Genomic DNA, 20,028 nt, shown 5'->3' with positions numbered 1-20,028 from the left:
ATTCACAAAATTATAAACTCCCATCCTGTTTTGAAACAGTAATTTAACCGAAAGAGTAACAACAACGACAAAAAAACTTTTGCTTAATTAGTTTACCATTGTCTAGTTTAGAGTCTGTTTGTAGTAAAGTTGTATAAAACCTCAAAAAGTATTTTTTATTGATTACCAAGCATTTAAGACCATTTCTTACCGGATGTAATATGTAAATAGGTGTCTGTAGTTGAATATATGATCTGTATAACGTGAAAGTAACAGATCATTATTTCATAAATAAAATTATATAAGTACCATGAATAACTGGGACTTTATGTATGATTCTGAATTTTGTTCAATTAAATTATGTTATTTAGGATTTCACAGCTCAAGTTCTATTAAGCTGTCTTTATTGCTTTTTTAAAAAAAATTACACCTTGGTTCCAGTCTTTTGACACAATTAATGAGGACAGGCATTAAGAAAAATGTTCTCAGTCCTATCCAAGGTATGCATAGACAGTCATTACTCTTGTATATTTATGATTCTATCCTGTTTAGTATAAATAAAATTAGCTCTTTTTTTGTCTAAATTTAAAGCTTCTCATTGTTCCAGTAGAAAGTGCAAATGTTCCTGTGTGCGCATAGCTCTGTTTACTAATAAATAGTACTGTATTTGGTAAAATATGTTTTAAAATTTAGGTAATTTATTTTTATTTACAGTTTTAAAAATTATTATTTTTTAAATTGGAGTATAATTGATTTACAGTATTGTTTAGTTTCACATGTACAGCATAGTGATTTGGGTTTTTTTTGCATATTCGGGTATATTCCATTATGGGTTATTACAAAATATTGGGTATAATTCCCTGTGCTATACAGTAAATCCTTGTTGCTTATCTATTTTATGTATAGCATATTCACAGTTTTCTTTAGTATAGTTCTGCTACGTCACATAATAGGAAGTACATGAAGATATCGTGTACTACTTACCAACTTTGCACTACTTACCAACTTTGTAGTGTAAATTGCAAGAGAACTGTTTGTCTTGAGTAAAGGGGAAAAACTCAGTGTAGTACGACACAATTTAATCTTTAATGAAAAACGAGCTGGAATTGATAGGTAAAGACAGTGATTTATTGTTTTTAGTAGAAGACTGAACACATAAACATGAAGGCTGCTTCAGAAGTGCAACACATGAAAATGTAGAGATAACAGTAGTATAAAAGAATTAAGATGATATATGATAGACATAGAGTGAAGGGAATGAGCAAGTGAAATGACTAGGGAGGAATCATGATGACTCATAATTGGGAACATTGGGGTGTGTGTAGTATCTTTCTCAAATATAATTTGAGGGACTCAGAATTTCCTTTTGTTCCATCTTTCTTTCATCTGTGTTTTCTGCAAATGATTGTGTTTGTAGGCACATGACCCAAATAATTGCATGGGATATACTTACAGTAAAAAATTATTTGTTTAATTCATATTTAAATGGGCATCCTATAATTTTTATTTTTAAATCTGACGGTCTTAATCCAGACAGATGATTTGGCCCTGCCATCTGTTTTTAATTTCGTTTCTCTACTTTTTTCACCCTGGAAGTTAAAATTTTTTTTCAGGACTTATTCTTCCACCCCACACCCCAATGGCAGTGGAATCTCTAGCAGTAAAATCTCTTTGCCAAAATTTTTTACATATTTTATTTACCTTGTGGTGCATACATCAGTCAAATACTCATCTGCAAATTCCCTTACTTGGATTCTTAAAGCCCAGATGAGAGAGTCAGCCTGATACATTAGAGTAAACCTGGATTTTAGTCCATGATGGACCTGGGTTGGTTTTTATTCCAGTTCTGCCACTCTATGATTTGAAAATGGGTATAACAACTGCAGAGTCTTAATAGGAGCAAATGAGGTAATGCATGCCCATAAATGTTAGTTTTCTTCTGTACTGGAGCTCTTTTGGGACTCAGACCTCTAGGAAACAGGAGCTCCTAGAAACACTTGGCACTTAATACTGTTTAAGTATCCTGATGATTCTAGAATTTTACGAAACCTTAAGGTTTCATAAAAATAGACTAGACCAGATGCTAGATAGAAAATATATCTTTCAAGAATATGTAAGCATGCCCATTTACTTTTAAATAATTTGAAGTAGTTTTGTGTATATTTAAACTAGGGGAGTAGAAGTTGACAGTGATGTTTGGAGGCAGTCTCCTTTGTCCACTTAAATGATAGTAAGCATTCTGAAGAAGAAAGTAAATAAAAAATTGCTTAGTAAATAAACCACGTGTCCTTTTGCTAATTTGATTGATATAACTTATCCTTCCTTTGATTTCTTTTGCACCTTCTGTGTTAGTCTTTTTCTGTCTTTATGGGAATAGGCTTGAGTTTTCCTTGCCCTTTTGTTAATTGGATACAATTCTGTGTAGGAAGTGGTAACTCTAAATTTTTATCATAATTGGGAAGAAATGGAAAAACTCACCTGTGTCTTAAGGTAAAGAAGGTCATCAACATAATTCAGTTGGGTTTGAGGAAAGAAGAACAGGTCTTTTCTTTTTCTCCAAAGTGAGTAGAGGTGATATTTAGAAAAGAATATATTGGTAACTCCATTTGCTCCTTTGGGTCTCAGGCAATCTGTTATCCTGTACTTCAGTGAATGAGATTCAGTCTCTAGTCAGTTATTCAAAACTGTGGTGTTCACACATTGGCATGCTGTCTTGTAAGAAGTGTTACTGATGATAGTTAAAATATTAATTTTGTAAAAGATTTATTTTAAATATCAGTGCAGTTGAAGGCTATCTCTGTAATAGTGCTTTTTTTCTCTTGCTTGCATTTGGGTAAGCTTTTTAGAGTGGGAGAGAGTTACAAGTAGTCAGAATTCCTCCACCTAGTCTGTCCATCACCCGGCTCATCCTTGTACATGAATTTTGGGGTTGCTTCTCCAGATATGTGCGTTGTTGTTTCCACTTCTTTGTGTTTTAGGGCAATGGTTCTTAATCAGGAGTGTGTTCAAATTGCTTGGGAAGTTTTTTTCAGAAACAAGTCTGGGCTTTAGATGGATTTCTATCTCTATTCAGCAGATCTCAGGTGGGGTCAGGACATGTATGTTTTTTGAAAAAGCTACCTAGGTGATTCTGATATATAGCCCCAATATGAACTTTGTTCCAGGAATTTCATTGCATCTAAATACTTACTTGCCTGTGCCAAGATGCATTATCTTCTTAAACTAATTTGCATTTATTTTAGCTTATTTGCTATATCAGTTATTGTGACTTTATCCACAGCTGCTTTTATGCTGCTTGTTCTCTGAATTTGACCCCCCTGGGATCCCAGCTGTCATATTTGCTAATGTCATTCATAATTTCTTTTTCTTATAACTTTATATAATTTTGAACTTTAGTTTTAGCAACTGTAAAATGGGATAATAATTCCTGTCCTGTTTTTATGAGACTAAAGTTAAAAGGATCGAATGAGAAATGTATATTAAAGTGCCTTAAAACAGTGTTTTAATTACTATAATTAACATCTTTTCACTGTGCAATTAATGCTGGTTCCCAGTGCTAGCTGTCTGACAGTTGATCATCCACTTTTATCTTTTATTTCAATGTACGTTCTTTTTTTTTCTTTTTTTTCCAATGTACTTTCTTTTTTTAATCTTAAAAACTCAAATAGCACTCTTTCTTGCCTAAGTGCAAATAAAAACATAAATATATCTTGCAGACATTTTGGCTATATTTCAAATGTTATTCTGGTCTGTATGAGCATTTTACAATACTGTTAAAAATTTAGGGGTCAATCCCAGCTGTGCATAATATTGGTTAACGAAAAGTACAGTAATCAGCTTGTTTAGAACCAACTTTTGAAGACGTTTCTATGATTTTCAAAACTGTAGTGATTTGAGATAATCTTAGTTAAGAGTACTCATTTTCTCTACAGTTCCCTGATTTATGTTTTACCAACTTCCACTCCATAGATGATTGCATTTCACCACTTTTTATTTTCAGGAAGGATGGCACTTCAGAACAGTGTACTGAGGAAGGAAGTAACTGATACACTGTACTGATGCATGATATTATAAACGATTTATAGCTGGGAATTTTTTTAAAATTATAAATAGAGGTAAAGAAATTAGAATATGAATAGGTATGAGGAGTATGAAGGTGTAGTGATTTTAGTACTTACAAAGCACTGTTTTTTTCCTTAGTAGTACAACCTAATAAGGAAAATGTGAATAATTATTAATATAGTCTTTCAATGTTTGCATAATGTAGACAAAAAGATCTTTAGATTTTCAGTCATTCATTCCACAGATATTTACTGAATATCTGTGCAAGGCACTGATGAGTAGGACACAATTCCTGTCTTTAGGTAGCTTGAAGAAATAAAACAAGTTGTTTGAAGAAATAAAACAAGTAGCTTTTTTTCAAGAAGAAATAAAACAGTGAGTCTTCCCTAACTTCAGTTATTTGCAATAATTGCCATAAACAAAACGCTGTGATAGTTTAGAGGAGGGGAAGATTATTTCCAGCTGGGGGGAATGGAGAATATTACAGTAAACTCTGGTTGTTAGACTTTTTACCAATAAAGAGCTTCTACAATAGAAAGAATAGAGTTCAAGGGTTTTTTTAAGTACTTGATGTTATATGATAACTAATATTTGTCATTTTTAGAATTTAAAAATCTTTAGAAAATGTTTTATTTAATCTTTCAGCAACTGCTTTTCTGTTCTCTTGTCTACAGGCTTTTTTCTTAAACACACTTTCTAGTTTAAGGAAGTGTTGTATAACCAATGAAATATTTGAGTGCTCACTTTAAGCCTAGCACTTTTATTCACACTCCTCCCTCAAAAGTTAGCCACTTACCATTAGTGATGTCATTCTATATCAACTTCCCACTAAGACACCTTTAAATAAGCAGTGGGCAGGGATTTATTTGACCTTTAGTTCAACCACAAAGATGATTTAAGATATTACTTAAAAAATACTGTTGAGTATTTTGAACTTCGTTTTCAGAGGAAAATGTACTTTCTTTTAAATACTCCTACAAGGATATATAAGGTTGTGAAATTTTTTGTCTTTTTTTATTAGAGTATAGTTCACTTACAATGTTGTGTTAGTTTCTCTTGTACAGCAAAGTGAATCATATATATATATATATACACACACATATATATACAAATATATATCCACTCTTTTTTAGATTCTTTTCTCATATAAGTCATTACACAGTATTGAGTAGAGTTCCCTGTGCTATACAGTAGGTTCTATTTTTGTGGCTGCGCTGGGTCTTTGTTGCTGTGCACGGGCTTTCTCTAGTTGCGGCGAGCAGGGGCTACTCTTCTTGCAGTGCACGGGCTTCTCATTGCAGTGGCTTCTCTTGTTGCAGAGCATGGGCTGTAGGCGTGAGGGCTTCAGTAGTTGCAGCATGCAGGCTCAGTAGTTGCGACACATGGGCCCCAGAGGGCATGGGCTTCAGTAGTTGTGGCGCATGGGCTCAGTAGTTGCAGCGCACAGGCTCTAGAGCACAGGCTCAGTAGTTGCCCCGCAGCATGTGGGATCTTCCCAGACCAGGGATCGAACCTGTGTCCCCTGCATTGGCAGGCGGATTCTTAACCACTGGACCACCAGAGAAGTCCTATAGAGTAGGTTCTTATTTGTTATCTATTTCATATATAGTAGTGTGTATATGTCAATCCCAATCTCCCAGTTTATCCTTCCCAAGGATGCAAAATTGAAATACTCATCTGCGTGCGTTACATTTTTCAGTAAAATTGAAATAAATATTATTAACTTGATTAGGTTAAAGTCAGTTTTCCCTGGCTCTTTGCCTTTTGAATAAACAAATAGGTAGTAAATTCAAGCACAAGGAGTCTAAACCAAACAGAATCAAATTAAAGATACCAGTAATACTTTACTTAGTAACACAAAGTAGAAAATATGGAGCCATCAATGATTCTTTACTTTCTCTTAACCCTAATGTTCGTTCAGTCACCAAGTACTGTCAATTTTATCTTTTAAATAATCCTTCATTCCTATTATCACTACCAAATTTCAGAAATACTCTCATCATTGCCCACATTACTGTAACAGCCTCTAAATTGATCACCTTACTTTCTCTTTTCCTTTTAATCTGTTCACTGCCACCAGAATTCTTACTCTAAAATGTCAATCAGATCATGTGATTCCCCTGCATAAAACCTTACATTGATTCTCTGTCGCTCATAGAATGAAATCCAAATCTCCAAATGTACTCTGGCTTTGGTTCTCTTTCTAAGGGTGGAAGTGTACTTCATTTCCATTGGGGCTGTATTGTGATTCTTTGGCTCTTTTTTACTGTGCCTCCACCTTTGGACACGCTCTTCCCTTTCTCTAGAATGCCTGCGTTTCTCCCTTCCCCCTCCCCACCCTTTTGCTTCAGTACCTCTTTTTTTCCTTTGACATAGGCTTTCCTGACTCTTTTGTTCTTATTACAATTTTATGCAGAATTTTGTTAGCATAAACAAAATTTTGTTCCTTCCTCTATAGTCTAATAATTTGTGTTGTTTGCCTCACTATTCTGTAAGATCCTTGAAAGAAGCAGTTGTGTATATACTGTCATGGTATCACTATAAATCATTGTTTTCAAGAAAGCATTCAAAATAATAATAGACCATTTACTGAATATTTGTTATATGTCTGATACTTGGTAAGAACCTAACACATGTTATCTCTAATACTCACAACAACCCTATGTGGTAGGTGCTATTGTTATTATCTCCATTTTATAGAGTAGGAAACTTAAGAGATATGATATTTCCAGGGTCTTCAATGTTAAGATGTGGCTGAGGAGTACTCAAAAGTCCTCTTCCCCATACTGCACTGATAATACCCACTGTGTTACCCTTTCTGAAGATTTGCTTGCATCATAACAGAGGATAAGCCTTTAGTCAGATAAATGGATATCTTAATTGTGGGAATTTAGAAATCACTAAACTGATTGAGGGAGGGTTTTTTGGGGGGTTTTGGGTTTTGATTTGGGGTTTTTTTTTAGTGGAAGGCATCTTTATACCCCTGAAATAAAGATACATTGCTAAGTACCCTACTTGTAAGCACACTTGAGTGTCTTTATTAAACTGTCATTTCCACGATTTGGATCATTTCCATGATTTGGATAATAAGAGGGGGCAAAAGTGCATATGTTTTAGACAGCTTTATTGACATATAACTAATGCACAATAAATTACACATGTTTAAAGTATGCAATTTTATAACTTTTGACGTATTTATACAATTTTGAGATCATCACCACAATCAAGTAATTAACATGTCTGTCATTCCCCAAAGTTCCCCATCCACTCCACACCCCTATGCTTAGGCAACCAGTGATCTGCTTTCTATCATTATAGATTAGTTTACATATTCTAGAGTTTTATATAAATGGAATCATAACAGTATGTGCACTTTTGATCTGGCTTCTTTCACTCAGCGTATTTATTTTGAGATTCATCCATGTTGTTCTGTGTATCCGTATCATTCTAAAGGTATATATTTTGAATTACATTTGCTATAGAAAGTAAATAGTTATTTTCTTTTCCTCTGTTGTGTCTTATACTTTAGGTGGGACTGACTGAAAATTCTTTTGAGCGTAAAGTCCCTTCTGGAACTTGTTTTGCTGTACTATGTATAAGTCCTTTCAGATTCCAATGGAGATATAAAAAACTTAACATTTCCTTCTGCGAGGATTTAAATACATTTTCATTTTCAATGAACAGTCTTTTAGTCCACTGTTAAGTCTAATGTAAAATCAAGCAAAGTCACTTTTGGAATATAATATTGTACTTCTGAAGACTATCTTCTTGACCCATTTGGGAGAATTTTGGGGAAAAACCCTTCTACTTGGTCTCATGCAAGTGGGTATCTCTGAAGTGGTTATCACAGAACTTCACTCTGGCATTAGTTATAGATATTAAACAATAAAGTGCTAACCAGTAAATATGATTTGAATGACTTGTGTTTACACTGTACGGGAGCTCAATTTGAATGAGAGAGAAGAGTGTCTTTGCCACCCAATCTTTGATAATTACATTTCAACCTTGTTATTTAATATTGAGAGGGAAAATTTTTTAGTCTACTGTTTTATAAAAAACAAAATGGTCAATATCCATTATCATTCCTATTTTAATCTCACCCTCCCCCCTTTTAAAATTTTCAGGTGGTAATGAACCACGTATAGAGATAATTGAACAACCCAGGCAGAGGGGAATGCGTTTTAGATACAAATGTGAAGGGCGATCAGCAGGCAGCATTCCAGGGGAGCACAGCACAGACAACAACCGAACATACCCATCTATCCAGGTAACAGACCATTCTCCTGTGTGTGTCTGTCTCTTAGTTGCTTCATATTTTAGCTACAGCAACTATGTTAAAGACCCAGCTTCTTCACAGTGATCTCCAGCAGCTTTTCTTCCTTTTTTTTCTTTTTAATTGATCTATATACTGCATAGAATTCTAGGGACATTTATTAAGTACAGCATGGATTCTTCATCCCTGTGGATAGTTATACATTGTGTGTTAATCTAAGTAGAGTGATTCCCAGTGCTTAGTATACATTGGCAGCTTTTGGATGATGATCCCTTTCACGGAACAAAAAGCAAATGAGGAAAAAGCATTCTCTCCTTGCAGAGGTGATCAGAATTGTTCTGTAGATTGAAAACATGGATTTGGGAATTCAATTAGAATTCTTCCTGCAGTCACTTGGTTAATCTAGGGTCTATGTAAAAAGAGAACATTTTTTGTCTTTTTTCCCCCTTACCTTTATTGCCTATCCCTGATACTCTGGGTTGCCTTGACTGATTTGAAATATTGTCACCTTTTAAATATAGTTTTTTCATATTAGCATAAATTTCGAAAGCAGTTTGACTTTGGTAATATACTATAATTATAAACTATACCATATTTGTATTTTATATTTATATACATTTCCTTCAGTTTTTAATGATTTTTTTTATTCTTTAAATGCCAATTTAAAACCTTAATGGCAGAGTGGATTTTTGAAAAGTTTTATTCAATGTTTCATCAGCAGATCTGAATTCACTATTTTATAACTAGATTATTTACAGAGTTTACTCTATTGAACTTAAAGGAAATGCTAAGTTACATAACAAGCCAATGGCAAAATTACATATTGAATTACAAATTCCAATCTTCTATCACACTTTTTTGTTAGCAATATGGATTTGAGTTAGATCTAAGTCTTTTTATATAATGTTAAAATGGGAGAGGTGCTAATAAAAGGTAAATAAGAAAACAGTAATCTTCTATTCCTTTAAGAGCGAATTTTAGCTCTTCTCCATAATTCAGCTTATTCTATACATTCTCTTTAATATTTCTAAGGTCTATATCCTTACCATTCCAGTATGTCCTAAACAACTTTGCAGCTTGAGTTCTACATTAGCCTACCTTATGCTTTTTTCTTTTTTCTTTTTTTTTTGGCTGTACCACACGACTTACAGGATCTTAGTTCCCCAACCAGGGATCGAACCTGTGCCCCTGCAATGGAAGCACAGAATCCTAACCACTGGACCGCCAGGGAATTCCCAGCCTTACACATTTAAGTTGTTACCTTCTCTTTTATTCAGAAAAGCAATAAATACTTTCTGGTTACTGTTCAAATTAAGTTTAAATTCAAAATTATGAATTTTAATGCCCTTTTACCTGTGAAACCACCTATTCTTACTTAACTGCCTTGTCATTTGTGCTTGCAAATTTGCCAGCTTCCAACCTAAACATTAGCTCATCCCCACATGCTTCCGTCCTCTCCCATGTTTAACTCTTCTCTTCTTTCTCAGTGTTCTGTGTGAAAACTTAATTTTGCAAAACTCAACTAGATTTATTGCCTGTTATACAGTGAACACTTGCAGTATGCTTACTGATTAACAAATATTTTTTTAAATGGAATGTAATGTATTAAGTAAAATGATCATATTTGTGTGTTATCATTTCCATTATGGCTTAAATATATACTTTTTTGTTTTTTGGCTGCATTGGGTCTTCATTGCTGCGTGTGGGCTTTCTCTAGTTGTGGCGAGTGAGGGCTACTCTTCGTTGCGGTGCGTGGGCGTCTTATTGCCGTGGCTTCTCTTGTGGAGCACAGGCTCTAGGCGCACCGGCTTCAGTAGTTGCAGCACGCGGGCTCAGTAGTTGTATCTTGCGGGCTCTAGAGCATAGCCTCAGTAGTTGTGGTGCACGGGCTTAGTTGCTCCGTGGCATGTGGGATCTTCCCAGACCAGGGCTCCAACCTGTGTCCCCTGCATTGGCAGGTGGATTCTTAGCCACTGTGCCACCAGGGAAGCCCTAAATATATACTTTGAAGGGATGTTTATGGTATGACAATGAATATAAGAGCATGGCATTCAGTGACGCAACATCTTAGAATTTCCTCATGCTCTGTGATAATATTTTGGTGTAATTTTACTTGTTTTCAAAGGAAAATAAGCAGAAATCAGATGATATGACCAATTGAATTAGGGCACAAAATAATATGCCAAGGAACTGAGAGGTAAAATTCTCCTCTACTGGTATTCTCTGTAAAGTTTCATCCAAACTGCAGTTGCCAGTCAATTGGACTTTATTTATCCAGTGCTAACTGTATTATATAAATTGAACTCTCATTTTGTAGATCAGTTCTTAATGAGATGTATTTATGGATCATATATTTAATTTCCCCCCTTTTCAGATTATGAACTACTATGGAAAAGGAAAAGTGAGAATTACATTAGTAACAAAGAATATCCCACATAAACCTCATCCTCATGATTTAGTAGGAAAAGACTGCAGAGATGGCTACTATGAAGCAGAATTTGGACAAGAACGCAGACCTTTGTTGTAAGTACACAGTCACAGACATTTTTAGGAATAGGATAAGCATAGAATGAATGCTCTTGATTCCTATCCATGTACATCTGTTATTTTTTAGCAGAATAAACTAATTCCTCACTGTACTTCTACTTACTATAGTATACATTTACATTTTCTTATCATTTGCATTGGAACTACCCTTTCATTCTTTATTAGTAGACACAGTCCATGATGGTAGCAGGAATACTTCTTTATTGTAACTAAAAGTAAACAAACTTATTTTATGCTGCGATTTTTTTTCTTAGTTTTAACAACTTATGAAATATTTTCTTTCATAAATTTTTACTCTCTTTTCATTGATAGTTAACTTAAAAATTGCCAGATGTGAGAAAATCAACTGGAAAACTGGAATTATTATTTGAAAAGGGCAGTTATAAAATTAACATACAGCAATAGTTCTAAGATTTTAAAAAAGTATGTAATACTTTGTGTTTGAGGCTGCTGGATGGATCCATTCATCCTATTGGTGAGAGTGTAAATAAATATAATCTTTCTGGTAGGCATTTTAACAACTACATAGCAAAAGCCTGAAAAATATGAATGTCTCTTGAACTAGCAATTCTATTTCTAGGAATTTATCCTGAGGAAATAATTTCTAATTAAGCATGTTCAGAAATTTAGCTATAACGATGTTCATTGAAGCTTTGTTTGTGATGGCAAAAAGTTAGAAGCAATCCAGATAATAAACAAAGGGGGATTAGTTAAATAAACTGGTATATCCATGCAGTGTACTCCTATGTAGCCTTAAAAATAACCTTGCAAATATGTCTTTGTATAGAATGATATTCCCAATACTTAGATAAATAAAATAGGGCTTTAAAACAATGTGTGATAAATAATTTTTTTAATTTTCATTTTATATTGGAGCATCGTTGATTAACAATGTTGTTTTAGTTTCAGGTGTACGTGATAAATAATTTTTTCAAAAGTAAATGTGTACATACACATAGTAGTATAAACACTAAGGTATTGATAGTAGTTGTCTCCGGGTGGGAAGAATTGTGGGGTTTTATGTTCTTTTAACTGGTGTTTATTTTATAATTCATTTTTTGTAACGAACATGTGTTGCCTTTGAGGAAAAATGAAACCAATTGCAACAGGAAAAGATTAGTAGCCTCCTTAAATACTAGCAGTAACCATTTAGAAAGTATACTTTAAAAATATTCCTCTTTCAGTAACAACACAAAACATAAACTATCTAGTTATACAAACTTGGCAAGAAGTATTTCCTGCTTATATTATTTGACCTCCCAATAGCATTTTACATTGTAGATTACTCCTTTATTGGAACATTATTATTCCTTGATTTCTGATTTAGTGAGAACAAACTTTCCTGTTTTACTTCTTACTTCTCTGGCTGTTCTTTCTCAATCCTAGTTACAGGCAGTTAAATTTTTGGACTACCTTAATTATGTCCAGTGATGCCCAATAATGCCTGTTAGGGCTGTCCTACCCTTCCCCTCAATCCAAGATCCTGTTAAGGATCATACATTATTTTTAGGTGTCATGCTTATTTAGTCTCCTTTGATTTAGAACAGTTTCTTGGCCTTTGTTGGTCTTTCATGACATTAACATTTTTGAAGAGTTTAGGTTGTTTTGAAGAATGTTGTTCAATGTGGATTAGTCTGAATGGTTGCTCATGATTATGTCCATGTTACCATGAATAATAATTTCATGTTAACATGAAATATTTTGGATGAGAAATCTACAGAGGTGATGCTGTATTATTCTCAAAATAATGTTTTAGGAGACGCTATATTAGTTTTTTCCCATTGGTGATATTAATTGGCATTCTATTGTAAAGAACTTTTCCATCTTCCCCTACCTCAGTTGAAAAAAATAACACTATAGACTCATGGATTCTTTTATTCAGTGTATTATAATTGAATGCTAGTCCATTACTAGTATTATTATTTTGGTTTTCAAATTGACCCAAACTTGACCAAGGCAAGCCCCTTCAAACTGTTTCCTGTGTCCTTTTGACATGTCCCCATCTTTCTTCGAGCACTTCTTTACTTTCTGACACAGCGAAGTGTTCAAGAATTACTCGTACTTTTCTTGCCCAAGCCTTGAAATCTTCAGTTGTTTCTAAGGATCCCTGGTTTCTTTCAGTAGGGAATGGTAATAAGGGTGATTGCCTTTTTGACATATTCTCTTAAATAGCTCAAAAGCACCTCAAATAGAATATGCCCCAAACTATGATCTTACCCTGATCATATATACCTCTTTCCTCTCAAAATTGGTCTTCCAGTGTACCTTGTTTTACTAGTTGCTGTAAAAGCCCCAAACATAGGTGTCATCATTGACACCTCCTCACAGAGGTGCACACGTTGAATTCACTAACAGGTACCTCCTAAATAGGTCTTGAATCTATCCACTTCTCTCCATGACTCCATCACCAACATACTAATTGATCAACTCTCTCCCATCATAGGTTCCTGTGACATAATGTGTATCTCCTTTATAAAACTTGTCATGATTTCAGTTTAGCATCTTGGTGTGTGATTACTTCATGTCTGTTTCACTAGAAAAAAAGTTTCAGCAAACTTTTTCTGTAAAGGACCAGACAGTAAATATTTTAGGCTTTGCAGGCCCTGTGGTCTCTACTGTACCTGCTCAACTCTGCTGTTGTGGCATGAAAGTACCTGTAGATAATATGCCAACAAATAAGTTTGTTCGAGTAAAACTTTATTTACAAGAACAGGTAGGTGGTGGGCCAGATTTAGTCCATGGGCTATAGTTTGCCAACCCCTGCTCTAGACTGTAAGCTCCACGAGAGGAGGGATTGTATACTCCCATTACTTACCAGAGTTTTTGGTACGTAGTAGGAACCCCAGAACTTGTTGAATGACTATGAATGAATGAGTAATTGATTCAGATAATCTCTGTGATCCTTGGTTTCCTCATGTCAGAATTTCAGTGTGTGAATAGGAGTCAAATATGATTATTCAGATGAAACTGTCAAGTAGTGTATAAATATATAAAAACAAAGAGTTCTTTAAAATCTTTTGTCAAAGAAAAAGTGAGAACCAACCTAAGAATCTTTCAAAGAAGTGGAATACTTTTGAGGAAGACAATCATGATTTCAGGGTTTCGAGAAAGGATTACAAGTTCAAGATTGACTTTTTAATTATTGGAGGCAGAAGAAGGAAATGTTAAAGATATTTTAGGTGCTAACAAAATCACAGGTGTGGTGAATGTGAAGAGCATGAACAATAAGACAACAGTGCATGGAGGGGGCAAACAAGGCAAGCGACCTCCTGGTGCAAAGGGCCATGTCAAGTTTGAACAAATAGTAATGTTAGTATAACCAAGTTTTGCTTCCTTATTCACACCCACCCAACTTTAATGATGTCATGGTTTTTCCATGTGGGAACAAGTATGACTGGTGGTGGTAGGGGAGTTCCCCCCACCATCATCTGTACTACACATATGCAAATTAGTAATATTTGTAGCAGTTGAGAAATTTTCCATAAATGACATTTTGAAACTTTTGTTAAATATTATTGTTGGTATTAAATATCTTTCTAATGAAAAAAATATGTAGTTTGATGCTTTCTTATGATGAATGATTATTATAACTTCATATGATAAGGCACAAAACATATTCCACTGCTGCTGGCCGTGAAGTCATTTGAAGTCAAAAACCAGATGTCCATGGAGTGGAGAGGTTGAGGTGTAAGAGGATTAGCAGGCACTGTAGCGAACTGCAGAGCCCTGTATAAATGGGGCTGCAGGTGCTTAGCTCCAGCCAGGTGTTTCTGTGCCAATCTGCTGTTGCCAGACCTTTAAAATGTTCAAGAGAAGCCAGAAATCCAGAATGTTTATATGCAGTTACCTGGTTTTTAAATGTTGGTAGTCTACGCACATTTTTTAAAAATGTAGTCAACACTTTTATGAGCTCAGCAAAACTATACCTGTAGGTGTCAGCCTGTGGGCATCTTTTTACAACTTTTGCTTTACATTATCAAATGTACAGATTTTATTGATTTGATTATGAATTCGTTTGGGAGGTGAATTTTAGCTTTTTGGTGTTGCTTTCCTCTTAATCTTTGTCCACTTTGGTATATTTGATGCAGGAATATTAGTAAGATCTAACCATAAAATACTGTATGTAAAAGTGATAAAGTATACACTGCTTTTCTTTTAACAGTTCTTTTAGAAATATAGCCCCATTTTTTTATCCTCACATCTTTATCATAGCAATTGGAAATGTACTTCATGTTTTTAATATCTCCATCTGACATTATGATGACCTTTCAGTGCTGCTTATATGCTTGATTTTTGCAGTACCCTTTAATAAAACCTCATTTATGTGTCCTTGTATTCAGCTATAAGGAAATTTGAAAGTTCTGTGTTTTCCTTCTAGTTTTCAAAATTTGGGTATTCGATGTGTAAAAAAAAAAGAAGTAAAAGAAGCTATTATTTCAAGAATAAGGGCAGGAATCAATCCTTTCAATGGTAAGTATGTTTGATTTAATTAATTCTATTATTTGGATATTGACTTATTGTGATAAATGATTTCTATTTGTATCTTCAACCTGTGCTTTAAAAGCTGTCTTAAGTTCTGTGTTAACTTATATACTTGTCTTATACCTGTAAATGAGGATTAAAGTATATTTAAAATGCTTCAGTATTGAAAAAAAAAATCTTATTCACACAAGGCTTTCTACTATCAGTGAAGAGTTTCATTGTTTTCTATAAGAAAACCCTCTCAAAAATATTCTGATTCTTTTGGAATGTGGCCTTCCTTTTGCCACTCCAGCAGACAATATATACTCCCCCCTCTGAATATTGAATAGGCACTGTGGTTATAAGGTATTGGAGTGCATTTAACTCAAGGGCATATTCAACAGTGAAACTTAAACTAATCCCAATGTGGAAGTAGTATAGAAATAGTAGAGGCTATACAAAATATTTTCATAGTATATTTGTGTGTACGGCTAGATATTTACTGTTCAGTGGATTTTGTTGGGGATGGCACTGTCTGGTGTAGCACCTGGTAATGATGCCACAATTGCTACAGAATAGGTGAGGGCTATATTTCTTGAATAGAAAAATGACTACCAAGCTGACACCCTACACTACAGTGGTCTCCATTGTAAAGTCATCTGCAGCCACTTAAATCTGCATGATTCAGGTATTGAACAACTATAAAATTTTCAAAGAATAGATTTCTTTGTCATATTTAAGATATCCTTATATTGTTAGTTTGTGTTTTTTGTGGTAGTTTAAAAATAATTTCAGGGATATGATGATAATTTAAAGAATATCCTCATAGACAAGTAGTGTTTTTATGAATTATAAGGTCTGCATCTCTTTTCTCTAGGTCTTTATTTTTCATACTATTTAGTATAACGCAAAAGTTCCCTTCTTTCTCTTCAGTATTACTCACTGTAAGAGACTACTGTTAAATTTGATGTAAAGTTTTCTAGAATTTTCTTTTTACATGTGTCATGTATATATATACACACACATGTATTTTTTATACAAATGGAGTCATGTTACACTTCCTAATCTACTACTTCGTACTTTTCACTCAGGAATATATCTTAAACATCTTTCCATATTAGTACTTATAAATCTAGTTTACTTTTTAACAGTATTCTGTGGTTTGGGTAGGCTTTAATTTGTTTATCTAGTCATCTATTAATAAACATTTAAGTTATTTTCAATTTACTAAAAAAACTCCATTGAATATAGACTTTGAACTCTTGTGTGATTTTTTTAAAAAAAATAAATTTATTTATTTATTTATTTTTGGCTGTGTTGGGTCTTCGTTGCTGCGCACGGGCTTTCTCTAGTTGCAGTGAGCAGGGGCTACTCTTCGTTGTGGTGTGTGGGCTTCTCATTGTGGTGGCTTCTCTCGTTGTAGAGCATGGGCTCTAGGCGCGTGGGCTTCAGTAGTAGTGGCATGCAGGCTCAGTAGTTGTGGTGCATGGTCTTAGTTACTTAGTTGCTCTGTGGCATGTGGGATCTTCCCGGACCAGGGCTCAAACCTGTGTCCCCTGCATTGGCAGGCGGATTCTTAACCACTGGGCCACCAGGGAAGTCCCACTTGTGTGATTTTTTTTTTTCTTAAATATTTTCTATGCCTTCATTTCCTTATTTATAAAGTAGAGATAATAATAGTACCTACTTCATATGTTGTTATAAGAATTAAATGAACTAAAATATGTAAAACACTAATTATGTACTAGGAACTATTCTAAGTGCTATATGAGTATATGTTATTAATATCATGCCTTGTTCTGGATTGGTAAAAACAAAAATCAGAAAACCCCCCAAACTTCCACAGATGGCCCATCTGCCTTTTGACTCCTGCATTTTCCGTTTTAATGCCCTTTCCACTGGAGTCAGGAGATCTGGATTTGAATTCCAGCATTGCCACTTGTACATGCTACGTGACTTGGGAAAGTTAAGTAACCAAAGCTTTGGTTTTCTCTTCTGTAAAGCAGAGATTAAATAAAATAGTGTACATAAAGTACTTAACATTTACTCCTTGACATACAAATAATACTTAATAAATGGTAGCTATTATTTATAATCTCCTTGTTTTATACTGCATTATCCCTGTTTCATACTATGCCTAGACTTGATGGCCACTTTAATTTAAAAGTTGGCCTTTTACTTTAGCAATAAATCAAAATTTTAAATGAGCATACTCTTGACCCAGAAATTTTCCACTTTTGAAAATTATCCTAAGGAAATAATACCTGGTGGAGCTAGGATTTGAAAACAGGTAGCCTGGCTCTCAGGCACATTGCTTTATCTCAACTATGCTTGTTGTATTAACTGTTGTATTAACTCCCCGCCCCCACCCATTAGAATAATCTTAGAACAGTGCTTTATTATTGTGATTATATATTATTATTGATTATTATATTATATTATTATTGATTATATTAATATAATCACTATATTATTGTGATTAAAAAGTTGCAATGGCTCCTTAAATAGTTTAAAAACGAAATGGCCCTAAATTGGAAATCTTCCACATGTAGCTCCAACATATCTTTCCTACCTTCTTGTCCACTGCTCCTCTTCATGAACCATTCTCTATTCCAGAAAAACTGTTTTGTTCATCTACCCTGACCATCTCTCAGTCTTCTCACTACCATTGTAGGAATGTAAGCTTACATCAGTTTTTAGCCTGGACTGTTATTGATAGCCTCTAAACTTGTGTTCCTGCCTCTATTCTAGATCACCCTCCAAGCAGTTTATACACTCTACATCCAAAAAGATTCTTCTGAAACCAATATGAATCAGTTCAGAACTCTGCTTATTATCCTTCAGTGACTCCACATCATCTTCACCAGTGACTCTCAATTTGAATGTGCATAGGAATCCCTTAGTACTTGCTAAAAATGTAGAATCCAGGCCACATTTCCCCTAATTTGATAGGTCTGATGTGGGGCCTTGGGCTCTGCATTTTAAGAAGCCTCTAGATCCGTGTTTCTTAACTGCAGCTCACAGTAGGAAATAGATTTTATTTGTCTACTCAATACATACACATGCACACGTACACACATAGATAAAAAACAATATTCTTACTACATGCAGTATACTCTCTAATCCATTCCTTTCCATTTGATTTTTTTTTTAAAGTAAATGCATGTCCAACCCAGTAAATTAATTTTATGACCAATGGGTCCTAAACTCTTAGTACATGCAGTATGCTTTCTATTCTATTCAATTCCATTTCTTTTTCTTTTTTTTTAAGACAATGCTTAATGAAGCCACTAAATTAATTTTATGACCATTGGGTCTCAAACTACAATTTGAAAATCTCTGCCCTAGATGATTCTAATGCAAGTGATCCATGGACCACACTTTGAGAAACCCTGATATACTTGCTAGATTCAGTTTCTCAAGCATGGCATTTAAAGCCCTTCCTAATCTGATCCTTGTTTTCCATTCCAGCGTCATTTCTAGCTGTCATCCTCTGCCTCAACTTCCTGTCCGTCCTTCCCCTAGCACTGAGTGTACACATGCCATCTGAACTTTTGGCCATTCTGAATTACTTGTCATGTTGGAAGAGCCATATTTTTTCTTGCTACTGTGTTCTTATACGTGCAGTTCCTAGCATGAAATACCTTAATCTACATGGTGAATTCTTTCTGCTCATCCCTCAAGTTTAAGGGACACTTCTTTCAAGCTATCTGTGACCTTCTCAGAGCAAAGTATTCTGTTTTCCCAAAGTGCTGTACATATTCTAATATGGTTAATCCCCTGAAAAAACTCAAAACCCTAAAAACTAATTAAAATAATCTGAACTCAGCTATAGACCTTTCTTGGTTGTTTATTCTATGCTATTTTCAGGATATACTGGTAAATTCTACCACTTATGTAGGAATTTGTCAGAGCTGAACTGACACTTTTTTATAGATGTATCACTTAACACAGGAAAATTATACTGGTAAAGATAACAAGATACTAGCCGACTTTGTGTTATATCTTTATGATATATAGAAACAATGGAATTGGAAATGTTTAGCAGAATAGGGTCTACAAATTCTGGTCTATAGACTATCTCATTATGACAGTCTGTTCCCTAAAGATCAAATATGTGAAAATGCAAAGACTATTAAAAATTATTTTTACTTTGCATGTATCTAGGATGTTTTAAGGCGAGTCCTTATCTTTCTTGCCATTAGTTCTTTAAAACAGGAACTGTCTCTTGCAGATAGGGACATATAACAGTCAAGTAGTATTAAACTTGAGGCTTCATGTAAAATACCTGTTCAAATTATCTAATAACGTGCTGAAGTCTAAATTGTGTGAGGAATTTATTTAAGGGCTCCATTATCAAATTTTAACAGTGTCCATTTAGCTGGCACCAAAAAAATGTCAGTTAGACTTCATAGGGGACTCTTACTGCAAAAGCAGGGAAAAAATTTTTAATTGTCACTTTCTAACTATGTATTTAATGACATATAAGGAATTCTAATATTCAGTGATTAAAATCCATAAGATTTTTACAATAAAGTATTTGCAATTCTGTTTTATTAGTCACTTTACTTTTTTTCCATGTACAGAGGACATTGAGTTGTTGTGAGAGCACAAAGGCTGTTTTGCAGTTGGGTTTGGGGGGATTATTTTATTTTGGTAGTCTGAAAGAGAATACAGTTTAAAAAGACAGGTAGTCTCTTAACAGA

The 20,028-nt window shown here is 34.4% G+C and overlaps 1 protein-coding gene across 2 annotated transcripts in view; it reads left to right on the top strand.

Annotated features, from left to right (window-relative positions):
- REL (REL proto-oncogene, NF-kB subunit) overlaps positions 1-20,028 on the top strand; it is a 42,931-nt gene that overhangs the window by 2,447 nt on the left and 20,456 nt on the right. For both annotated transcript variants that reach the window (XM_049695777.1, XM_004280659.4), the window contains 3 exons: positions 8,166-8,308; positions 10,689-10,837; positions 15,240-15,331. In XM_049695777.1, coding sequence (XP_049551734.1) covers positions 8,166-8,308; positions 10,689-10,837; positions 15,240-15,331 — 384 coding nt within the window. The remainder of the gene's footprint in view (positions 1-8,165; positions 8,309-10,688; positions 10,838-15,239; positions 15,332-20,028) is intronic.

Source organism: Orcinus orca, chromosome 13 (genome assembly GCF_937001465.1).
Source record: "Orcinus orca chromosome 13, mOrcOrc1.1, whole genome shotgun sequence".
Lineage (NCBI taxonomy): Eukaryota > Metazoa > Chordata > Mammalia > Artiodactyla > Delphinidae > Orcinus > Orcinus orca.
This window is presented reverse-complemented; position numbering and strand designations above follow the sequence as displayed.